At 34.5% G+C, this 23,850-nt stretch overlaps 1 protein-coding gene and 1 long non-coding RNA gene across 3 annotated transcripts in view; one reads left to right on the top strand and one right to left on the bottom strand.

Annotated features, from left to right (window-relative positions):
- Positions 1–23,639, top strand: part of exoc2 (exocyst complex component 2) — a 51,578-nt gene extending 27,939 nt beyond the window's left edge. Inside the window, exons 13-28 of one of the 2 annotated variants that reach the window (XM_073932001.1) lie at positions 1,475–1,599; positions 1,691–1,759; positions 8,153–8,310; positions 9,987–10,108; positions 11,069–11,130; positions 11,232–11,312; positions 11,934–11,993; positions 12,085–12,146; positions 12,554–12,620; positions 17,163–17,279; positions 19,714–19,855; positions 21,828–21,883; positions 22,240–22,362; positions 22,450–22,511; positions 22,603–22,662; positions 23,337–23,639. In XM_073932001.1, coding sequence (XP_073788102.1) covers positions 1,475–1,599; positions 1,691–1,759; positions 8,153–8,310; positions 9,987–10,108; positions 11,069–11,130; positions 11,232–11,312; positions 11,934–11,993; positions 12,085–12,146; positions 12,554–12,620; positions 17,163–17,279; positions 19,714–19,855; positions 21,828–21,883; positions 22,240–22,362; positions 22,450–22,511; positions 22,603–22,662; positions 23,337–23,430 — 1,460 coding nt within the window. In that variant the 3' untranslated portion in view covers positions 23,431–23,639. 2 annotated transcript variants of the gene reach the window in all.
- Positions 15,375–16,910, bottom strand: LOC141379246 (uncharacterized). The gene is made up of 2 exons (XR_012395744.1): positions 16,490–16,910; positions 15,375–15,810 (listed from the first exon to the last, which is right to left on the bottom strand). It is a non-coding gene; the product is annotated as an uncharacterized lncRNA (long non-coding RNA).
- Positions 23,640–23,850: the final 211 nt, after the last annotated feature.

Genomic DNA, 23,850 nt, shown 5'->3' with positions numbered 1-23,850 from the left:
CTACTACGTCGCCTAACATAGTGAAAAATTATTTCAATTTACAATACCATCTATTTTAATGCATTTCTAAAATGAAAGTTGAACTTTAAGTATCATTACTTTATTCTTTACTAGATTCTTCAGAAATCATTTTATTAGTCAAATAAATGGTAATATCAATGATTGAAATAGTTGAGTATTGTTTTTGTTGAAACCACAATTTAAAAAGTTTAAGTGATTTTTAATATACTTATGGAAACTCTCATATTATGTAAAAATATAAGTACTCTTTAAGAATCGGTACACATTGTGTCATTAATAAACAGTCATTAATATAGACTAACACTAATCTGTTTTTATATCTTTTCTAATGATTTTTGGTTTCTATTTTTGTTGTTAAATCTTGTATATATAAAGCTTGTCAATTTCAACTATACATTCTAATATAATATTAGGAAATGTTTTTGGGCATCGAATCCGTATATCAGAATGATTTCGGAAAGATCATATGAGACTGAAGACTGGTGTAATCATGCTGTAAAATTCAGCTTGGCCTTCACAAGAATAAATTACATATTAAAATGTACGGAAATTGAACAATAGCTCACAGTATTAATTCATATTATTACTTTTACTATTTTTTAAATTATTACTATTACTATATTACTTATTATTACTTTTTTATTTAAAAAAATGCAAACTTGATGAGCATAAAACCTTTGAATTTTAGTACGTGTTGAATATACAATGGTAAAAGAAAATCTGCTCTTGTTTTGATGCTTTGATTTTGTAGCTTAATGCAGAGTAATGTAATGTAACGTGTATTTATATAGCGCATTTATTGTGTATGCCCATACACACAAAGCGCCTCACAATCATGATACCAACACAAGTGTGCAGCATCCACTTGAATGATTTGACAGCGACCACAGGACAACGGCGTCAGTGCACTGACAAGCTATTGATGGAGTGTAGAGACAGTGAATAGAGCCAATTCGGTGGATGGGGATTAGGAGGCCATGATTGTAAGTGCTGATTGAGGGACTTTGGCCAGGACACCGGGGTCACAGCCCTACTCTTTACGAGAAGTGCCATGAGATTTTTAATGACCACAGAATCAGGACCTCGGTTTAACATATCATCCGAAAGACGGCTCTCACTGACAGTATAGTGTACCCTTCACTTTACTGGGGCATTAGGACTCGCACAGACCACAGGTTGAGCACCCCCTGCTGGCCTCATTAACACCACTTCCTAGTTTTCCCATGTGGTTTCCATCCTGGTACCGACCAGGCTCAGCCCTGCTTAGCTTCAGTGAGTAACCAGTCTTGGGCTGCAGGGTGATATGGCTGTAGCAATAAGTTTGAATTAGGACAGAAAAATGGTGTCATTGTTGACTGGTTGTGAAAGTAAACGTAAAGCTCATTTGTCAGCTGTTTTAATTTTAGTAGCAAAATGCTGTTCTTTTTACAATTATGTCATATTGTTTCTCCAGCTTGGCACTATAAAAGCCCTCAGCAGGTGAGGTTTGTGGAGAAGCTCTCAGATGTAGTCATCAGTCAGCTGCCCAACTTCTGGAAGCTCTGGATCTCCTACGTCAATGGCAGTCTGTTCAGTGAGGTAGATGCACACAAAACTATGTCAGGATTTTAGAACAATAAAGTTTTGATTGCGTATATATTCATAATCATGCTTGTGTTGTCTTAAACAGACAGGAGAAAAGTCTGGTCAGGTGGAGAAGTTGAAGAAGAATGCCAGACAAAGACAAAATGACTTTAAGGTCAGTACAATAGTTCCAGAATTTTAGTGTAAAGATTGAAATCCATAACATTTTCAGACACCAAAATTGTTATATAGCATGAAATAAACATCAGTTAGTGTGTTGAAAGAAATCATATAATGACGGAGCAATAGAATAGCTGGTAAAAGTTTATATATTTCTTTTATTTTATACATTTTTTTGGAACATTATTAAATAAATTTGATTATTATTTTTTATTAGTAGGTTTATGTAACAGGGACAATGCAGTATAATATTGCTACAGTTTAAAGCAGCCGATGCTCCACATATAAGCTTTTAGTTAAAGGTTAATTTGCAGTCTTAATCTCTGACTTTTTTAGACTCTAAAACAATACAAATATCTTTATAATATATATACAAAAATACATTACCAATACATTAAAAAACTGCATGACAGTCATTGTTTACAAACCTGTTTTAGCTGGAACCACTTTTTCAACTCTCTTTGAAATTTGTTTCAACATGCTGTACCAAAGCAGTGTACCTTGACCTGGAAATGTATTTTTTTGTGTTTGGTTCTGTGCAGTTCTGATTGGTTACACTTAATCCCATTACTGCTTGATTATGATATTGATTTCAAAATCATTTTAATAAAAGCCACGTTAATACAATTATCAAAACTAAACAGATTATCTTTTTGTCGATTATTGCAGTGGTGCCATCAAATGTTTTCTTATTAAATAAATGTAATCTTTTTTTTTTATTTTTTTTTTTTTTTTTATTGTATGCCCATATTCACAAAACATTAACATCAAAATGTTGTAGCATAAAGAGAATGTACAGTCTTGAGAGTGAAAGTAAAAGAGAAATTAATGTAAAAAATAAAAAAATAAAATATATAGGTGAAAAATAATTAAAAGTACAATTACATCATCTTAGAGTAGGTTATAACAAAAAATGTAAATGAATGTCAAGGATGTTGTGTTAATTTAAGAGAGCTCTTTTATGTACTCCCAAAGGGGAGACCAAATTGACCAAAATCTATCAAATTTTTTATGTTTGTCATAGGTAAGTTTTTCTAATGGTAGCCATGTAGCAATCTGTGATATCCACATTTTAAAAGATGGAGCTTGTGATGCAGACCAGAGTAGCAAAATACATTTTTTAGCTAAATATACCAATACAATAAATAACTGGAATGCATCTTTTTCAAACAGATTATTTGCATTAAGATTCAATAAGTACAAAGCTGGGGTCATGTCAAAATTTAGCTTAAGAATATTTTCCAGTACTTTATGTATTTTCTTCCAAAATGGCAAAATTTTGCCACAGTCCCAAAAACTATGAATGAATGTACCTTTATCTTTTTTACATTTGAAACACAGGTCTGTGGCATTGGCAAACATTTTCTTAATACGTATTGGAGTTAAGTAGATCCTGTTAAAAAATTTAAAATTAAGCTCATGGATCCCAAGAGACGTACACTTCGGGTATATATTATCACATACAATTTCCCAGTCATTTTCTTCAATAGTTTGACCAATATCCTTCTCCCAAACATCTTTAAGTCCTAACCAGGCAGAAGTGCAATTGTTAGACAAAGTGTCATAAATCCTTGTTATCAATCCTTTTAAACAAGCTGAATTCAGTAAAAGGTATTCGATCTCTGTTGTTTTGGATCTGAGCTCTCCTTTGTCCAACTTTGGTTTTAAAAAATGTCGTAATTGTAGATATTTATAAAAATTGGATTTTGGAACGTTATATTGATCTACAATCTGTTGGAAAGATTTTATGGTGCCTTCTGAAAGTAAGCAAGATATTTGAGAGATGCCCAGTTCCCGCCATGCTGAAAAAACAGTGTTTTGCAATGTTAAAGGCATATCAGGATTAAAAGAAAGTGGGGAGAACAGGGAGAAAGGGCTGGAGATTCCCATATGTGTCTTTACATCTTTCCAAGTTCTAAGAGTATTTGATATGATAAAATGTTCAGAAATCTTTTTTAGTTTTATATAATTTTTAACAAATGGTAAATATTTAATTGGTAAAGGGGAGCAAGCTGTTTCTTCCATTTTAAACCAACTAGAGTTAGTCCTCTCATTACACCAGCTAATCATGTTTTTTATTTGGGCAGCCCAATAATACAACTGGAGATTTGGTAAGCCTATTCCACCCCTGTCTTTAGGCTTCATTAATTTAGAAATTTTAATACGCGGTCTTTTATTGTTCCAGATAAACTTTGAGATGTGTTTATTAAGATCTTTGAAAAATGAATTTGCTAAGTAGCTAGGTATGGACTGGAATAAATATAAGAATTTAGGAAGTACATTCATTTTTATTACATTTATTCTTCCTAGAAATGAGATTGGGAGTGAACACCATGTTTTCAGATTAAGTTTGAGTTTTTCTATAAGAGGTGTATAATTATGTTTAATAAGGTCTTTAAGTGAAGATGTGACATGGATTCCTAGATATCTAAAGCCAGTTTCTGATAATTTGAATGGGGAGATTAATTTTAAATGTTCCAAAGAAGGGGTGTTTAAGGGTAAAGCTATGGATTTGGAAAGATTTATTCTGTAACCAGATAAACTACTGTAGTGTGAGATGCATTCCAGCAATGTTGGAATAGACTGCTCTGGTTTGGACATAAATATGAGCACATCATCTGCATAAAGTGAGGTACGATGATCTTCCCCTCCTATTAAAATACCGTGGAAATTTCTGTTTTGTCTGATGAGTTCTGCTAGGGGTTCGATTACTAAAGCGAAAAGCAAAGGTGAAAGAGGACAGCCCTGCCTCGTCCCTCTTCCTATGCGAAATGGAGTCGAAGTGAGACCATTTGTAACTACTGTTGCTTTAGGATCAGAGTAAAGCAACTGGATCCACTTAATAAAATTATTTCCCAGATTAAATTTATTAAGAGTCGCAAATAAGAAGTCCCACTCGACTCTGTCAAAAGCTTTATCGGCATCAAGGGAGAGAACAAGTGCTGGGTGTCCCTCACCTTGGACAAAATTAATAACATTTAAGAGTCTGCGTATATTATCTGTTCCATAACGTGATTTTATGAAGCCTGTTTGGTCTGGCTTTATTAACTTGGGGAGCATACTCTCTAATCTACATGCCAAAACCTTTGCTAGTATTTTAGAATCTGTATTAAGTAGACTAATTGGCCTATATGATGCACAATCTTGGGGATCTTTATCTTTCTTAAGTATTACACAGATGTTTGCTGTTTTCCAAGTTTCAGGAATCGTGCCTTGATCTAAGATATTTTGTAAAGCTGGAACTAAAATGTTAGAAAGTTCAGGCCAGAATGATTTATAAAATTCTGAGGGGAAACCGTCAGGTCCTGGCGATTTGTTGGATGACATTGATTGTATCGCAGCTAGGACCTCTTCTGGAGTTATAGGCGAATTAAGATAATCTCTATCTTTATCTGAAATAATTGGAAGAGAAATATTATTGAAAAAAGTTTGAATTTGTAGTTGTGAAGCACTGCCTTGTGAGCTATAGAGTGATTCATAGTAGGATCGGAATGTATTATTTATAATGGCAGAGTCATATGTAGAGGTACCATTTGACATCTTTAGGGACTTGATTGTTCGTTCTGATTGTTCCTTTTTAATCTGATATGCTAACAATCGGCCAGGTTTGTTTGCATTCTCATAATAATTCTGTTTGGAAAGAAAAATTAGTTTTTTTATATGATTAGTGTGATCAAGGTTAAGTTTAGCCCTAGCATGACATAAAGTAGACCAGTTTGATTGAGTGGGGTTACTGCTGTGTAGATGTTCAAGTCTTTTGACCTCTTTTTCCAAATCTTGTCGTTTAGCTATGAGAGCTTTCTTATGCGCAGCAGTATAAGAAATAATATATCCCCGAATTGTGGCCTTGGCTGCATCCCACATTATTGTGGGAGAGACAGATGAATTTTTATTATCTGACCAATAATTCTGTATTGATTCCCGTACAATATTACAAAATTTGGGGTCCGATAACAAAGAAGAGTTTAATTTCCAGGTCTTGTTATTTGTTTTGGGGATTTCTAATTTAATATCTAATTGAACTGGAGCGTGATCTGAAATGGTAATTGAACCGATTTGACTAAAAGATGCAAGATTAAAATAGGTGTTTGGAATAAAAATATAATCAATTCTTGAGTATGAACAATGTGGGTTAGAATAAAATGTATAGTCTCTAGTAGTAGGGTTTAATTCTCTCCAACTATCAATTAGGCCAATTTCTTTACATAATTTTTTAAGTACCAAAGAAGATTTAGGATTAACTATAGTTCCTGATGAAGATCTGTCTAGTCTTTCATCTATCACACAATTAAAATCTCCAGCACAGATCCCCAGTCCTGTGCAGTGTTCATTAAATAACAAAATGATTTTAGACATAAATTTGGGAGAATCTTCATTGGGCGCATAGACATTCATCATTGTGATGTGCTGCCCATGCAAAAGGCCAGTGACCAAAATGAATCTACCCTCAGGATCTCTAATTTGGTTTTTCAAAATAAATGGCAAGTGTTTATTAATTAAAATAGTTGTACCTCTTTTCCTGGGATTATTTATGCATGAAGAATAATACACTTGACCCACCCAATCTCGTTTCAATTTTAAATGTTCACTATCCGATAGGTGTGTTTCCTGAAGCATAGCCACTTTAACTTTTTCCTTTTTTAAAAAAGTTAAAACTTTTTTCCTTTTAATCACATGTCCTAATCCTTTGACATTCCATGTTATAAATTTAGTCGAACTCTCCATTACCACAATGTGTAAAAGAAAATAAAAAGTAGACTGTAGTTTTCTTCATGAAAATAATACAATAACAGTATATGATGGGCAAATTTTTAACCTTAAAGAACAGCAAAAAACGACAAAACAACTCCCTCTCCCCCACCCCAGGCTCTGTCCCCAAATGACAGTGCCATCTAAATCCCCCTAAACCTAGGTCTCTGTACCTCACTGGGCTCAGGTAAAGAAAAATTATACCTGCTACCAACATAAGGTTCAGGATCATATTTGAGAGACACTTGCCTCACATTAATCCGCTCCAATAAAACAAATATAATCTCGGACTACCCATACAGCGAAAAAGAGAAAAAAAAAAAGTTAAAAAAAAAAAAAAAAAAAATGAAACATTTGTTTTCATTGAAACAAAAATGACAGGAAAAAATGATTAGTCTGTTATATGAATTAACAGTCACATCTGTCATTCAAAATAGAAATGGCGTATGAGAATCCGGATGAAATAAAGTCACTACTCCTCCAAATATAACTCAGATGAAAGAATACTTAAGAATTCCGTCTCCCTCACTTATCTTGCAAAGTCTCAATGAACTCCTCCACCGCGGCCGGAGTGTTAAACGTACGAAGTTCCGAGCCAAAAAGACAGCGCAGCTTGGCCGGGTACGCAAATCCACGGAACATTTTGCGATCTATCAGAATCTTCCTCACAGCATCGAATTCTTTTCGTTTCCTCATCACCTCTACCGATAGATCTTGAAAGAAGCGCACCTGTTTGCCTTCGTGAGTAATATACCTTTTTTTCAGCGCTGCTTGTATAATGCGCTCTTTATCCGCGTAGCGTAGAAATCTGACAAGTACGCTTTGTGGTGGGTCACTGCCTCCTGGAACGGGTCCAAGCGATCGGTGCGCTCTCTCAATCTCCAGCCTGGGATCAAAAGAAAGGTCGAGCCATTTTGGTATCATTTCCATCAGGAATTGAGCTAGCGGGGTAGAGCCCTCCGCTTTCGTTTTCTAAGTCGTCCACTTTAGCTTGAAGTCGAGTCACTGTTTTCGTCAAAGTAGATAGTTCCCTTTCGCGGGTCTGCAGAGCGTCTTCTGTGGTAGAGATCCTATTTTCGGTTTCCGTAACACGAGAGTCAATTGAAGACACTCTTTGTGACAAATTAGATAAAGTTTCGTGAACGACAGATACCGAATTCGATATAGCATCGAGACGACTTTCAATAGTGTCGAAACGTCCATCTATATTCCCCAATTGGGTACTTAGTGATCGTATTTCATTCAGAACTGGGTCCGTTTGCTCTACCGAGGTCGAGGCCGAGGCCGAGGTTGTTTCTGCTGACGTATTTTGTTTCTTCTTTTTCTGCGATCGCGAAGAAGAGAAAAGTGGAAAATCCTGGGTCTCGGGCATGTTCTCTGGAAGTTAAGCTTTTTAATTATGGAATTCTCTTACTCAGATTGAGGAGGGTAGCGATTTATTAAGTAATAAGGAGCGGAGCTACAGTTTAGGCTGCCATCTTCTCCAGCGTCCGCGAGCGCCCCCCAAATGTAATCTTTTTAATTGTGTTTCAGGTTTTGATCTAAATAAAGGTTTAATTACAGTTTTCATTTTTACTGAATGCAGTTAGGTGAAGCTTGTTTTTTGTTGTATTTAATTGGTGCATTTGGTTGTATGTAGGGCATGATTGAGGAGGTGACCCGTCGCCTGGTGCAGTTGGTTCGAGGTGCTCTGTTACCCTCTTCTCTTACTGAGCTCCAGCTGAGGCAGTATGGAGGCTGGGACACCAAAACTCCGCTCACTGGAGCTTGGCTCACACAGGTCATCCACACCGTCAGGTATTTGTGTGAGCTTGTAGAGAAAATGTAGGAATAAATGTATCTAAATGCACATTACAAAATGACCAACTCCAAAATTTTCTATTGACAAACAGGAAATAGTTCAATCAAAATTGAAAATTCTTGTCGCCTAAATAATACAACGTGTTGAAATTGTGTTGTAGAGAGAGAGAGGAAAAATATGTAAGCCTCAGCATTATAGGGACAGCGGATAGTTCACCAAAAGTGAAAATTTACTCTCCATTTTCTCACACGCATGTGGTAATAAAGTTTTATGAATTTCATTGTTCTCCCAAACATAAAACAAGATTTTCCAAGAGATGTTGAAACCAGCAGCCATTGAAATCAATAGTAGGAACAAAAAATACTATGGAGGTCAATGGCTGCTATATCAGTATATCTTCCTTTGTAATCAATAGAAGAAAGAGACTCAGGCTAAGTTTTTCCTTGCATTTTAAAACATGCACATGGTTTTGAAAACGTTGTCGTTTTACACATCCACAAAAACATACATGTATGATGAGTTTGCACTGTTGATTGCAATGTAAAATAAATCTACAGTTTACTTGCTGAAGCATTAGCAAACACTAGAGCAACAATAACTATTGCAGATACACCGTCATTGTTGTGTGTTTGTTTGCACTTGCCTTTAATCTACTACTCTAAACATATACTATGCACGTGACGTCAAAGACTCAGGCACAACAACAGCAGCATTTTCAAAAACGTTCAGCTCCAGATATATGCATTTTCAATTAAAAAACTCTATTTTGTAAACAAACAAAACGTATAAAATGTTTTTAAAAAATCTTAAAATGTTGTGTAAACAGCCTCCCAAACAGGTTTCGAACAAGTGGAGGCTCAGGAAATGATGACAGAATTGAAGTTGCAATTTAGAACTTCAGAAATTGTTTAAAAAAGGATACAGTTAGCACTAAAAAAATAATATTTGAACTTTGATAAAATAAAACATGCCTTTTAACTTTATTGATATTCAGAAAAAACAAATGAATGAGAGATGTCAGTATAAAACTAATTATTTACTATAATATAATTTATTAATAACATAAGACAGAATTGTCTGGGAAATGCTCATATATACTTATCTCTCTGTCATTTAGCATTACTCCAAATGTCTATGTATATTTTGCTATTTTGATGTTAATTGCATCATATATATATATATATATATATATATATATATATATATATATATATATATATATATATCACTTTAAAATATAAATTGCAGCACTTTTAGAAAAAAAAAAAACGTAACAAGTATTCAGTAGAATGCAGAACTTCAGATTCAGTTTAATCTGGATTAGATAGTTGTTTTTCCTATCACAGATTCTTGTGTTTACATATTAAATTAAATCTAACTGTTTGTTATGATTTTGAATAGCCTATTTTTAGTAGCAGTAGGATTCGAGCTAGATACTCTTATCTCAGCTAAGAGGTCGTGACCTTACATGTAAATATTACGTTAGACACATACTGTGTCTTTACATAACACAAATTTACAAACCACTTCAAATTTCAGATTTACACGTGCTGTCGTTTCTGCTGCAGTATTCTCATTCGCATTAATGTGTGACCATTCCTGTAGTAGTAAAATATTCATCCATCTTTGTCATATATTTTGATATAATTCTTGTTTTTCTGGTCTCTCTCAGGTTGAGTCATGAGGCTCTGTCGGCTCTGGAGATTCCCAATGACCTGCTGCAGGTGATTCAGGATTTACTGCAGGACCTGCGTGTGCACTGCCTGCTGACCACACTACAGCACACTGAAGAGGGTACGAGCACACATTCACTCAGCTCATTTAAACATTCATGAAGGATGAGTTTACAGATGTATTCTGTTCAATATTTCCTCAAAACTAACTGGACATAGAACCACAATCCTTCAGAAAGCATACTAATATTCTCGTTTGGTGCTCAAAATTGTATTTTAATTATTATTATGTTTAATTTTTTAAGCTGTTGTTTTGCCGTTTGGATGCTTCCTTTAGTATTTTACTTAATAGTAGCATTGCTTGAGTAGGTGAGATGGTTTAACACAGTGCAATTACATAAATAAATGTGTGTTATGAGAATTATTTGTAAATCTTTTTGCTACAAATCAAAATTTTAAAGAGACTTTTTCCTGCAGTTTTCTGCCCAAATAAATTGTGTAAAAAGAAATTTAGAAATCATCTTAATATGGACTGGCTGATAGGTACTGTATATTGATCTTTTGCTGATAATCTGTATGAAAGATTATCAGCAAAAGATCAACTGTATGAAACCAGCAGAGGGAGCTTTAGAGCTCTTGACTAGTAGATTCAAATTGCAGTTCAATATAAACAGCTCACCACTCTGGATACTGTTTTTTAAACAATAGCCATCTCTAGTGAGTTACATTTTTATTCATATAGTTAATTATTCATATATTTGCAAATGCTAGTTATTATTATGCTAGTTATCTTCCTGAGCACTTTCAAAGCCTCAGAATTCAACAGAATTCCATTCATCCTTTCTGAAGCAAAGTATCATTTGAATTTTGTTGCGTATGACTTTATTTTAAATAAATTAAAGTTCCATATAAGTGCAAATAGCCATTTGTTGTTGTAACATAAGTATAATTATAACTTATACTAAAATGTTTTGTACATTTAAATGGCTAGCTTACACAGTTAAAGTGTGTTTGTGATAATGTAAGAGTTGGAGAAGTGTGTATTGAATGTACTGATTTAATGTGATATAACTGTGTTTAGATGTAAAGAGACTTGCTGAAAAAGAAGATTGGGTTGTGGACAATGAAGGAATCACATCACTGGTATATCATTTATGATTTTAGTGTATTTTATACTAGTTCATTTGATTTCAAAATGTCACTGTTAAAAGCTTAATGATAACCTGTGTATGTGTGTGTTTCAGCCGGCCCAGTTTGAGCAGTGTATGGTTCAAATGCTGCAGTCTCTGAAGGAGCCCATGGAGTGTAAACCTGGAGAGATCAATGTACAAACCCTCACACACAACTCATAGATCACTTACAGAATAATCAATTAAATGTGGGACCCTAGACCACTAGGCCTGTCATATGTGTGATTTATACATTAAGTTCAACTGAATATATTAGCTTCCATTCATGGGTTATATGGATCTGACAATATTTGTCTGAGATACAATTATTTGAAAAAAATCTGAGGGTTAAAAACACCTAAAAAATGAGAAAATCACATTTAAAGTTCATTCATTTTCTTTCACCATAGTCTCTTATTTACAGTATCAGGGGTCGCCACAGCAGAATGAAACGCCAACTATTTTGGCATAAGTTTTTACAGTGCCCTTCCAGCCACAAACAGTTCTGTAACACATTTAAAAGTTATCCAAATTAAGTTCTTAATAATGCATACTGCTAATCAAAAAGTAAGTTTTGATATATTTACAGTTAGAAACTTTCAAAATATCGTAATGAAACATGATCTTTACTTAGTATTTGAATTATTTTTTGGGTGTAAAAGAAAAAGCAATTTGACCCATACCAATAATTTTTAACTATTGCAAAAAATATACCCATCAAAACAAGACTGGTTTTGTGGTAGAGGGTCACATTTGTTTTGTTTTTTTTGTCAACAGATCTTCAATCTTGATGTGGTTCAAGACAAAGCGTGTGAACAGTGTGTTTCTATTATGAAGGTATAGTGTGCATTATTGTGTGTGTATCTTGGGGCTTGTAAATGTAAGTCCTGCTGAGTTACCAATGTTTTAATGTCTTTGCTTGTTTTAGGTCTTCATTAAGTGCCTTGAGCAGCTCAGCACCAAGACTGATGAAGACATCAACACCTCTCAGTGAGTGTTACTATGCTTATATCATTTCATCAAAATGTTTATTACCGTTTCTTCAGAACAAGTTTGATTTGGTTAGTGATTCTGGATTTATATTTTTGGTTATTGAGTTATTGTTGTTTACAATAAAAGTCGACACTACTTGCATTTGATATGCTTTCTATATATAAAAAAAATATTCTGTACATTTAATGCAGAGACCAAAATAGGACTTTGTCTTTAAAATGCATGTCATAAACTATTTTTATTTAGAATTTAAAAACATGCTAACATTAAAATAAAATTCAATATTTTCATGGCTTTGTTTGAAAAAAAAAAAAAAAAAGATTTAATATAGGCAAATCTGAACGTCATGACCTGTTCCATTTTGCAGTGGTTTTGAGGATAATATCAAGGTCTTTCTCTTTCAGTTTATCTGTGGATTTGACTTCACCTGATCTTTTTGGAAGCATAAAGGAAGACTTTAGTTCAAAACCTGTAAGCTCATTCTTTTCATTTCCTCACAATTGTTCACAATGTTTCATTTCATCTTTCTCTCTCTCTTTTCATAGCAGTAATCAAGTCCAACAGATCAGTATTCTATTAAATGTTTTCAGATGATTTTATTATTCATATAAAAAAAGTTTTCTGGCAGTTAGCACATCAAGTTATGCTTCTCATATAGCCTACAGGTTTAAACCTGACTGACCTGAAGCACTTAATTTTATACTATTCTCTTTACTTTTTTATTATTAATTCACTTTCACATCAAAAAAGGCCAGATAAATAAGCATTAGCGTCCCTCTTTATATTAATTAGCCTTAACTATTATTTAGAAGAAATTTTAAAACCATTTTAAACAATAGTTTTTTAATAACTAATTTGTTTTGCCTGTCATGATGACAGTACATAATATTTTAATAGTCATTTTGCAAGATACTAGTATTTAGTTCAATTTAAAGGCTTTACTTCAAGTTAGATTAATTAGACAAGTCATTGAACTGTAGTGGTTTGTTCTGTAGCCAGTTAAAAATAATAATTTCTGAAAGGATCTAATAATATTGACCTTTGAAAACGGTTTAAAAATTTTAAAACTGGTTTAACTCTTGAAAAACTAAGAACTAATGCATTAAGAAATAACAAAAACAATATGCTGTCACAATTTCCTTGCTCCAATAATCATCACTTGGGAATGATTTGAATATTACTTTCACAGAAGGCCTAGTAATTTTGCCTTCGACTGTAAGTGTTTATTTATGATAGATTGAAATGCAGTGCAGAGGTGGATGTCACCATGACAGGATATTAGAGAATAGGAAGTGAGTGTTGATAGCAGCTACCTTCACACTGCTCTGACATGCTCATTAGTCACAGATGCTTTTGACTGAAATCCAAATAACACCGCGCTGTCACGTAATATCTGAACCACAGAGTGTCCCAGTCTTACTGAAAGCTGAAAACATTCTAGATGAAGAGATTGAGAGTAAGACAGAGAGAAACCAGGTAATGAGGCCATGGGTTTAAAATGATCAGAATGAAACCTCACCGCATTGATTGAAGATATACAGGGACCTCATATAACCCTAATGCGTTTCTACCTTTATTCTTCATCTTCAGTAATGTGTGCACGTGTTTGAGTAAACCCCATAATGTGTTTGGAATGATTTTACAAAAGATACAAAATTGTATAAATGTAAAATGCTATTCTGTAGCTGGCAATGCTCAACATTTGCTATGATTAGCCATTTGTAGTTATTTTGGGGACTTTTTCTTTCTTTCTGTGAACAGCTCTGTCAGTTCCTTAAGTTTGTGCAGATGTCATTGCAGTGCAACCACAAGTCTAATTTATCACATTTATAGTTGATGTATTCCTCCAACATTTGTTTATAAATAAGTTTTGATGTTATGTTGATGTAGAATATTTAAGCATATTGCATGTAACTTTTCAGTTTTTAACATTTCTGATAACATAATGAAACATTTTAAGAAGATCTGATAAGATTTGTTCTAAATTTCAAATAAAAATATTGCCATTTCATAGCATTATTTAGTCATAGATATTTATAGGAAGGAATGTGTCAGTAGAGCTGCCATTTGAGTACTGGGTAGCGCTCCTTTAAAATAAATGTGGGACTAAGGTGCAGTGGAGGACTGGCCATGTGGAGCTAATGATATATACACATTTATACATGTATCTATGGTCGGGACGTTTTAAATGACTTTATTTACATGTGTTTGTGTATATGGAAATGTATTCTCACTCCCTGTTAAATTTGAGTCCCTGTGTCCTGAAACACACCTGCTTTCATTTCTAATTCTAACGGAGTGAGCGATTAGTTTGTGGATGAATCTTCGTTATGAATGACTCATGTGAACCATCGATATCCCTGAATGTGCATATCCACCTTTCTGATCTAAATCATATATGCTGTATATATACATATACATATAACCTATCATACAATAATGAAAAAAATCTTTAATTATGAAATGTTATGTCTTTGTTTTCTTTGTTTGCACGTCACTATACCTGTACGCAGCTCAAAATTCCAGCATCTTTAGATTGGCTTTAGTCTTGACTAGTGCAGTTGAATGACTTTTGTCCAAGGAGCACTGTACAAATGTGGCGGCGATATTGACACATGCTCAGGGCCCATATGCGATATCTAGTGTATATATCTATGTTGTTTGTTCAGAATAAAAAGGTATTTTATTTGTTGTGATTTGAAAATCAGGTTTATTCTGCCAAATGTTGGTTTATTTACCGTTTAAACATTGGTATCAAATTAAAACATAACACCTTTTTTGTTATTTTATACCAAACAAAAGCTCAATTTGACATTATTTATGTTAAATTTAGAAGAAATGCCATTAGTAGCTTATACTGTATTTATGTCAACTAAATTCCACTTGGTGTTTATGTCATATAGTGCAAAGAAATGATTTTGTTATGGTAGTGCAAAGAAATTCTCACTTTTTTCCAAAAGCTTTCTGGGCATGCTGTGTTTTTGTTTTTTTATTGGTTCTGAAGAACACTTTTCCTGAAAAAACATCCTGTGTTCCGTTATGAAAGCCTTTGTCACACTTTCCATCTGCAACACAGCAAATATTCGAGCAGGAGATTGTTGTGAAAAACAGCAGATTTCTTCTCGCAGAGCTCAATGTAGCTGTACTCGGATGGGGTTTCCCCTCGTATGCAGTGGAAGAGCTGCAGGTTTCCCCTCTATCTCTCACTCTTTCTCTATTTTACTCTCTCCCTTTCTCTCTCTCTCTCTCTCTCTCTCTCTCTCTCTCTCCCTCTCTTTCTCTCTCTCTCTCTTTCTCTCTCTCTCTCTCTCTCTCTCTCTCTCTTTCTCTCTCTCTCTCTCTTCTTCGCACATTGTTTTATGGTTCACCGGTTTTTGAGTAAAAGCACAAAAATACCCATCATGCCTATAATATCATTGCTACACGTACATTTCTGTATACTCTATTTTTCATTTTATACTTTTACATTTTTTTTTTTTTCATGGAGTGTCTTGTATTTTTTAAATTTGCATTTATTTGATTAAATACAGTGAAGATGTTTTCTTTTTCTTTTTTTTTTTTAAATATTGTTACAAATGGTTTCCTGTTTGACTTTAATTTATTCAAAGCAGAATTTTCAGCACCATTACTTTCAAAATCATTCTAATATGCTGATTTAGCCCTCAAAAAGCATTTATTATTATTATCATCATCATCAAAATGAAAAGGTTTTAATCCTTAATGGACCATTTTCACAAGACTGTTATGATGAGTTTAATGCTCATCATAATCTTAAATCATTGAAAGTTTTTAACATTTAGATTTTGTTTTTTAAGTGTGAACAATTATATGAAATTATAAATGTATTATCATCTTTGCGTCAAATTACAAAAAACTAATTGGCGCTTATGCGAGACTTTTTTTAATGCAGCGTCTATGGGGATGAGGGTAAATTTGATTATTTGAATTTTGATTATTCTCTCCTCTGGCTGCCATTATTAGTCTCACACAATTTTTTTCATTTCTTTAAAAGTCTTGATCACACCATCGTGGAGTTTTTCTTTCATTATTTCAGCAAATAGAGTTGTAAAAATATTATTTGTTGTACTTTCCCATTTACTGGGCTCTAAGACCCAGCTTTAACCAACTGTGTCATTTTCCGTTACTGAGAAACCCGTATATGTGAAAAGGGTCTATACCAGGGTTGTGCAAACTTGATCCTCGAGGGCCGGTGTCCCTGCAGAGTTTTGTTCCAACGCTAGTCAAACACACCTGAATAAACTAATCAGTGTCTTCAAGATCACTTGAACTCTATAGGGAGGTCTGTTTGAATAGGGTTGGAGCTAAACTATGCAGGACACCGGCCCTCCAGGATCAGGTTTGCCCACACCTGGTCTATACGCTCAATTAAAAAAAGCAAAAAAATATTATTAAAAATTACAGTTTCAAACAGTTTCAAACAACATTTGAAGTGAAAAGAAAAACGTTTATGAAAATTGTATTAAACTTTTAAACAACAATCATTCTTATTTGAGAACTATTTTGATCATTTTGTTTGATCCAGTTCAAATGTTGACTACTATATAGTATATTATTCATTATAAAACAATGGGGGGGGGAAATAAATAAATAAAGTACCACTTGAAAATTCTCAATTTCTCTGTATTTATTAAATATGGGTTTGAGTCAAATGCTAATATTTGTTTTATGCATTTAATGTTTAATAACCTTCCTTCCAAATTAACTTAAAAATATTGTCATTTAGATTTTTTTTCTTCTTCCAAAAATAAAAGTAGGGCAGAATAACAAATGTTTTCATTAACTGCGATCAAAGATCAGCGCTATTCCACCGAACATAGATTTCTTTTGTTGATTACTATTGTTTACTCTTCTGTAACAAAAAATACATTTGACTCAGATCCTATGATTAGAAGCTGGTAGTTTTCAGGTAGTCTCGTTCTTCCTCCCCCTTATTATTACCTTACTGTTAAATATGAATTGGTTTCTTATGTGTGTGGGTTTTATTTTCTGCAGGAACAGCGTCTTCTCATCATTCTCAGTAACTGTCAGTATCTGGAGAGACACACATTCCTCAATCTAGCAGAGCACCTGGAGAAGAATGGCTTCACCATGGCAGACAAGATCATTAGGGTACAAATACACTTTCCTGTTCCCTTTTTTACTTCAGTCCACAGTTTTAAGCACCTTAACAGATGTGTTTCTAAGTTCTGTTGCTGATGTTGTCTTTTACTGAAGTGAGAATGACTCACACAGTCTGAGGAGAAGCTCAAGGGTTTTTCGTGGTGGCATTACTACTCACTCAGTCGGCAGCCAAGAGGGTGAAGCCCTCGCAAAAGGTTATGGTTACCTTTCCAGTAAATGCAGATGGTTTTGATGAAGATCATAGAGAATGTAATGATGAGAAGACTTGCTGTGGCACATAGAAGAGCTTGATTACTCATAGAAGAGCTTTAGCGCTTGATCCCAAACTGACCTGCTTATAATAAAGTGATAGTTCACGCCAAAATTACGCTTACTCTGAAGTTACTTATCAAAGTCAACAGGCACTCTCAACTGTCAGCTTACCAACATTCTTCACAATATCTTCTTTTGTGTTCATTAATGAAATATTCTGTAAATACAAATGAGAAATACATTTTTTATTGATCATTTATCAGAAGTTGTCTCATTGCATTAAAGTATTTGCATACACCTCTTACTCTAAATGGTGATTCACTCTGAGACTCAGCTTAACTTTATTCAAATTAAAGTGATGCAGCAATTACCAATGGTAGTGCAGAATGCTACAGATGTATTCTACAGATTGATTGTCTATTAAAAACCAGCAGCTTATAGATTATTGTTAAATGTGCATAGTTTTGTGCTACAAGTATGTTAGAATCGTGCAGTTTAGATGGTTAGTTCACACAAATAATAAAACATCAGTCATTATTTGCTCACTCTGAGGTTGTTTCAATGCTGTGTGCCTGCCTTTTTATTTGTTTTCAGACCACAAAACACATATCAATTCAAACAAATATCCTGCGTGTGCTTTTAATGTTAATGAGAGTGGACTGAGCCAAACCATAAGGTCTTTTGAAAAACAATGCAAAAACGTATGTGCTTACAAAAAATTCTTTGTTTTTTTTCTTAAGTTTTTATGCAAGTCAGAAGTAAGTCTTTTCTTTAAATTCTCATGTCAAACCTTGAGTCTTTGCATTTAAGTATCGTATCCTCAGTCAACAAGGGCAAGTACAAGTCAAGCTGAACTTACACTGAGTGAGGAATCTGTGCCATATAGGGATCAGAATATTTATGCATAGTGGACATAAATGCAGCAAGCACTTAGCATACCCTAGTAACTGCAAAGCTGCACACTACAAAATAAAAACACTGATACCATTAAATAGAAGCATTCTGGCAGCCAGGCACAGCATATTATTTTTGCATGGGCAGGACCTTTTCAATGTTTCTGAATAATTTGGAAAAGAAGATTGAGATGTTGATATCTGGTCTTTTAATGAGATCCCAGAGGTTTGTCCCCTATTGAAATGGTGCTTTCCATTCTGGTTTTTTTGAAAACGTCCCTAAATCTTAGCACATGTCTAAATAATGGACATGCATGAGTGGTCTCTACTCATTCTGCAAGAAGAGTGCGAAGGGGGATGATTGTTTGTGATGTTAGTGATTATAGTTTTTCAAGTGTCATTTACAGGAAAGAGTCTTGTACAGTATGTAGGGCTGCATAATAATTTTTGTGCTTTTATTAATTAAGAGAACATTAAATCTTTGGAGGGTTTATTTTACCTCGTCTGTTTTCCAGATTTATTATATTGATCATACATTATACTTTGTCTACATCACAGGTGTCAAGCTCAGTTTCTGGAGGACAGCAGCTCTGCACAGTTTAGTTCCAGCCCTAATTAAACACACCTGATCATACTAATTAAATCCTTCAGGCTTGTTTGAAACCTACAGGTGAGTGTGTTGGAGCAGGGTTGGAACTAAACTCTGCAGGGCAGGTTTGACACCCCCTGGTCTATATTATGAAAACTGGTATAATTTTAAGTAGCCTCCTGCAAAAGCTGATACAGTTTCTAATAGTAATGCCAATAATTCCAAATTATATTCAAGTTTACTTATAATTGTAGCACAAAAATAGATGCATAAGCAAATTTATTTAGAGGATAGTCAAGATTAATGTTTGGATTTATGGCATTAATTACAGATGAACTATCTGCAAAAAGCACCAACGGCTTTGTGAAGTTACAAATACTGACTGTATATCACTGTAATTTGAGCAGAGGACTGCAGTGAAGACTGCTAAACTCTAGTGACCATCATTCATTCAGTTGGAAAGTAAATTCAGTAGGAAAAATTCAGTAGGAAAAGGTAAATAAAACTTGTGCTTATGCTTTTTAAAATCTCAAAGAAAGAAGATATTTTCAGAACAATTAAACAGAAGGTCAAAATTATGATTCTTAATCAAGACAAGCTGAAATACAGATCACAGTTACAGAATAGTTTTTTATATGATCTGTGAAAAGGGGCAATGGTTTGCGATTAATCTGAACATGTTCTTCAGGTCAGCATAGATGCGCTGAGACAGCTGGATTATGATCTGTTTGAGATGTACATCGAGAAGAAGTCTGATCCTATCGTCGGCTCTCTGGAAACCGGGATCTACGCAGGTTATTTTGACTGGAAAGACTGCCTGCTTCCTACAGGTATCGTGTTTTCTGGATGCTGACAGCACTCTGTGGATGTTTCTCGAAGTTTACATTTGCTATTTGAATGTTAAAAGTGCACCACCTTGAAGATGGTACTAATAGAGAAACATCCACACGTTAGCTGTTCTTGATTCTGCAGTTTCAGTGTGTTGTCATTGCTTTTGTGTCAGAGTTTCAGTCGTGGTTGTGTGCCTGTGTGTATATTTAGTTTTTGTGGTGCAGACTTGAATTCTATTGGCTGCTAAATCATTTGGGTATTGCAAGAGCGTTTCCTGCTTCTGAGTTGTTATATGAAGAACTTGGTGATCTGTGCAAAATCAACCATTTTTCTTTCACCACTGCTCATGTTTAGTTCTGATCACTGATCCGTTTGAAAAACATATTTATCTCCGAAATATAAAAATATAATGCACTGGCATGAACTAATGTCACCGCTGTTCATCAGAGTTTTTTAATATGGATGTATTTAACAAGAGATGGTAAATATGTTTATAATTCTACAAATGATGTCTATTTGAGATGATTTTAGTTCTTTTCAAGGTTATACCCTGAACAATGATGTATTACCACAAAAATATTGAGCATCGCACTTGTTTTAAAAATGTTAAATGATAAAAAAATTGGCAAGTATGCAATAAAATAATATTATAGACAGACTGACAGACAGACCCACTGGCCACTTTATTAAGTACACCTTACTAGTACCATGTTGGAGCCCCTTTTGCCTTCAGAACTGCCTTAATCCTTCGTGGCATAGATTCAATAATGTACTTGATATATTCCTCAGAGATTTTGGTCCATTTTGACATGATAGCACCACGCAGTTGCTGCAGTTTTGCCTTCTGCACATCTATGATATGAATCTCCAATTCCATCACATCCCAAAGGTGCTCTATTGGATTGAGATCTGGTGACTGTGAAGGCCATTTGAGTATAGTGAACGTTTTGTCATGTACAAGAAACCAGTGTAAAATGATTCGTGCTTTATGACATTTCGTATTATTCTGCTGGAAGTAGCCATCAGAAGATGAGTAAACTGTGGTCATAAAGGGACGGACATGGTCAGCAACAATACTCAGGTAGGCTGTGGCAGTGACACAATGCTCAATTGGTACTAATGGGTCCAAAGTGTCCCAAGAAAGTATCCTTACACCATTACACCACCAGCCTGAACCGTTGATACAAGGCAGGACGGATCCATGCTTTCATGTTGTTGATGCCAAATTATGACCCTACCATCTAATGCTGCAGCAGAAATCAAGACTCGTTAGGCAACGTTTTTCCAATCTTCTATTGTCCAATTTTGGTGAGCCTGTGCAAATGTAAGTTTCCTGTTCTTAACTGACAGGAGGGGCACCTAGTGTGGTCTTCTGCTGCTGTAGCCCACCTGCCTCAAGGTTGGACGCGTTGTGCATTTAGAGATGCTCTTCTGCATACCTCGGTAGTGACGAGAGGTTATTTAAGTTACTGTTGCCTTTCTATCAGCTCAAACCAGTCTGGCCATTCTCCTCTGACCTCTGGCATCAACAAGGCATTTGAGGCAACAGAACTGCTGCACACTGGATATTTTTCCCTTTTTCTGACAATTCTCTGTAAACCCTAGAGATGGTTGTGCGTGAAAATCCTAGTAGATCTGCAGTTTCTGAAATACTTAGACCAGCCCATCTAGCACCAACAACCATGACATGTTTAAAGAAATTTGTTTTAACAAGCAGTTGGACAGGTGTACATAATGAAGTGGATGGATGGATGGATTGACTTTTTTATGTAAGTGGTGAACGGTACACTTCCACTAAGCCTAGAACTCATCAGCCAGTGTCTTCATTTCTCCAGATCAGTTTATTAATATTGAAATTAAGTAATTAATATACATGAAACATGCACAAACATGAAGCTTCTCTGTATGTCCTAAATGAATTAACTCATTGATCAACCTTTTCCCATTTTTTTTTCTCTCTTTCTGACTCAGGCGTGAGGAGTTATTTGAAGGAGGCTTTGGTCAGCATCATCTCTGTTCATGCTGAGGTGAGAGAACAAACCCTTCTGTAAAAGATGACTTTTTAGACCTTACTCCAGAAAAAAGGCACATGTTCTATTCAAAACTCTAGAGAGCTGTTTACAGCATTTAAAGGATATGCAAACTATGCTTTCTGGAAAATTATTTCATCAGACTTGGCATAAAAAAAGCATATAAATCAACTGTAAATGTACACCACAGTTCAACATTTTTTTTTTAAAAAGTAAAGTTTTGCTCACTAAGCTGCAGAAGTACAAATTAAAATACATTTTTAATTTTAAAATACTCTATTATGTAACTAATTCTTCATTTATTTGTAGCATAGGTCAACATAGATTTTCTGTATTCTTCTGTTTTTGCCCAGGTTTTCACAGTTTCCAAGGAGCTGGTTTCTCGTGTTCTTTCAAAGATCATCGAGGCTGTAGCAGAAGAAATGAGTCGCCTCATGCAGTGTGTGTCTTCTTTTAGTAAAAATGGTGCCTTGCAGGTATGGTAGCATCCTTCACATACACAATAAGCATTTGATCTGAAAATACTAAAATTGACATTACCCTTTTTATATTACTCTCTCGAGGCGCGTCTGGAGATCTGTGCTTTGCGAGATGCTATAGAGCCCTATCTCTCATCAGAGAGCTGGTAAGACATGCGACTGCAATGAGAAATTTAAACAGAAAAGGTGAAAACTGTTAGTATGTTAATGCTCATGATCTTTTCATTTGTGTCTCAGCACTAGTTTTAAGCAGGCATTGGAAGCGCTTCCACAGCTACAGAGTGGAGCTGACAAAAAGTAAGTTACACTTCAGTATAGTTACAAACATGACTGAAACCTTGACACTGATAACACAAAACTATTTAATATTTAATACTAACTGCTATTAGAGATTATTAGAAATGGGGATGATGATTATTAAAACCATTTAATTGTGATAATTTAGGAATGACTTTATTATGCAGATTGGTGCTCTAGAAATCAAAAGTTGAAAATGGTTTTGCTGCTTATTTTTTCTGGAAATTCTCTGATTAAATGTTACTGTATCTTTTGATCAATAAGAGAGTTTACAAGTACAGCATTTGACGTTTTTTTAAACATTATAACCATTATTACTATCAATTTAATGTGTTTTTTCTGAACTCAATCCTCGTGACCTCAAAATTTCAAGTGGTTATGTTTATTTTTAAATAATAACATTTGTGGAGGGGTAGTGAAAATGCAAGGGCAAGTTAAAATGATAACTGTCAGGTTGGCTGGGCCAACACATCTTTACATTTAGCCAAAACTGAAGATTACAAATTACGCTTGATTTTAAACCAGCCAGTAGTGCATCAGTAGAATCAGATCATACGTCTACACAAATCAATTTTGGTTTTATCCTGGAACATTACTTAGAATTGAGTATTTTGTGTTTACCAGAGTGTTTTTTAATATCTCTTTTCTACATGTATCTCTTTCTCTTTTCTCAGACTCTTGGAGGAGCTACTGAATAAGTTTAAGAGCAGTATGAAGCTGCAGCTAAATTGCTTCAAGCCTGCCTCATTTCAGCCTGTAAAGCGATAAACCTTCACAAAGCGCCAACATTTCAATTACTCTTTTGCATTGTAACACTAAGAAACCATTTCAATTTTAAAAACCATTAAAAGCCAATTTAGTGCCACTAAAATAGCTTTTTCCTTTCAGAATAATTAACTTGACCAGTTGTACTGCCTCTTCATTCACCTTAATGATCACAGTTTTGGTTTAAACTAAAATAAATTCATGTATGCTTACACTGAGTGGGTTTTTAATGTACATTAATGTGCAAGAAATGTGCCAGGATTCTGTTTTTGTGTTCGTGTCAAAGGGATAGAAATTTGCAGAGTTTTGCATTTTGTGGATGATACGGTTGAGTTCAGAAATGACTCTTGTCTTCTTTTTTCAAAAGAGTCGTTTCTCTTGAAGTCTATTATGACCACTGATGCATGCACACACCCTGTCTGG

This window comes from Danio rerio, chromosome 20 (genome assembly GCF_049306965.1).
Source record: "Danio rerio strain Tuebingen ecotype United States chromosome 20, GRCz12tu, whole genome shotgun sequence".
NCBI classification, from domain to species: Eukaryota; Metazoa; Chordata; class Actinopteri; order Cypriniformes; family Danionidae; genus Danio; species Danio rerio.
The sequence above is the reverse complement of the archived record's forward strand: the minus strand, read 5'-3'. Positions and strand labels throughout refer to the sequence as shown.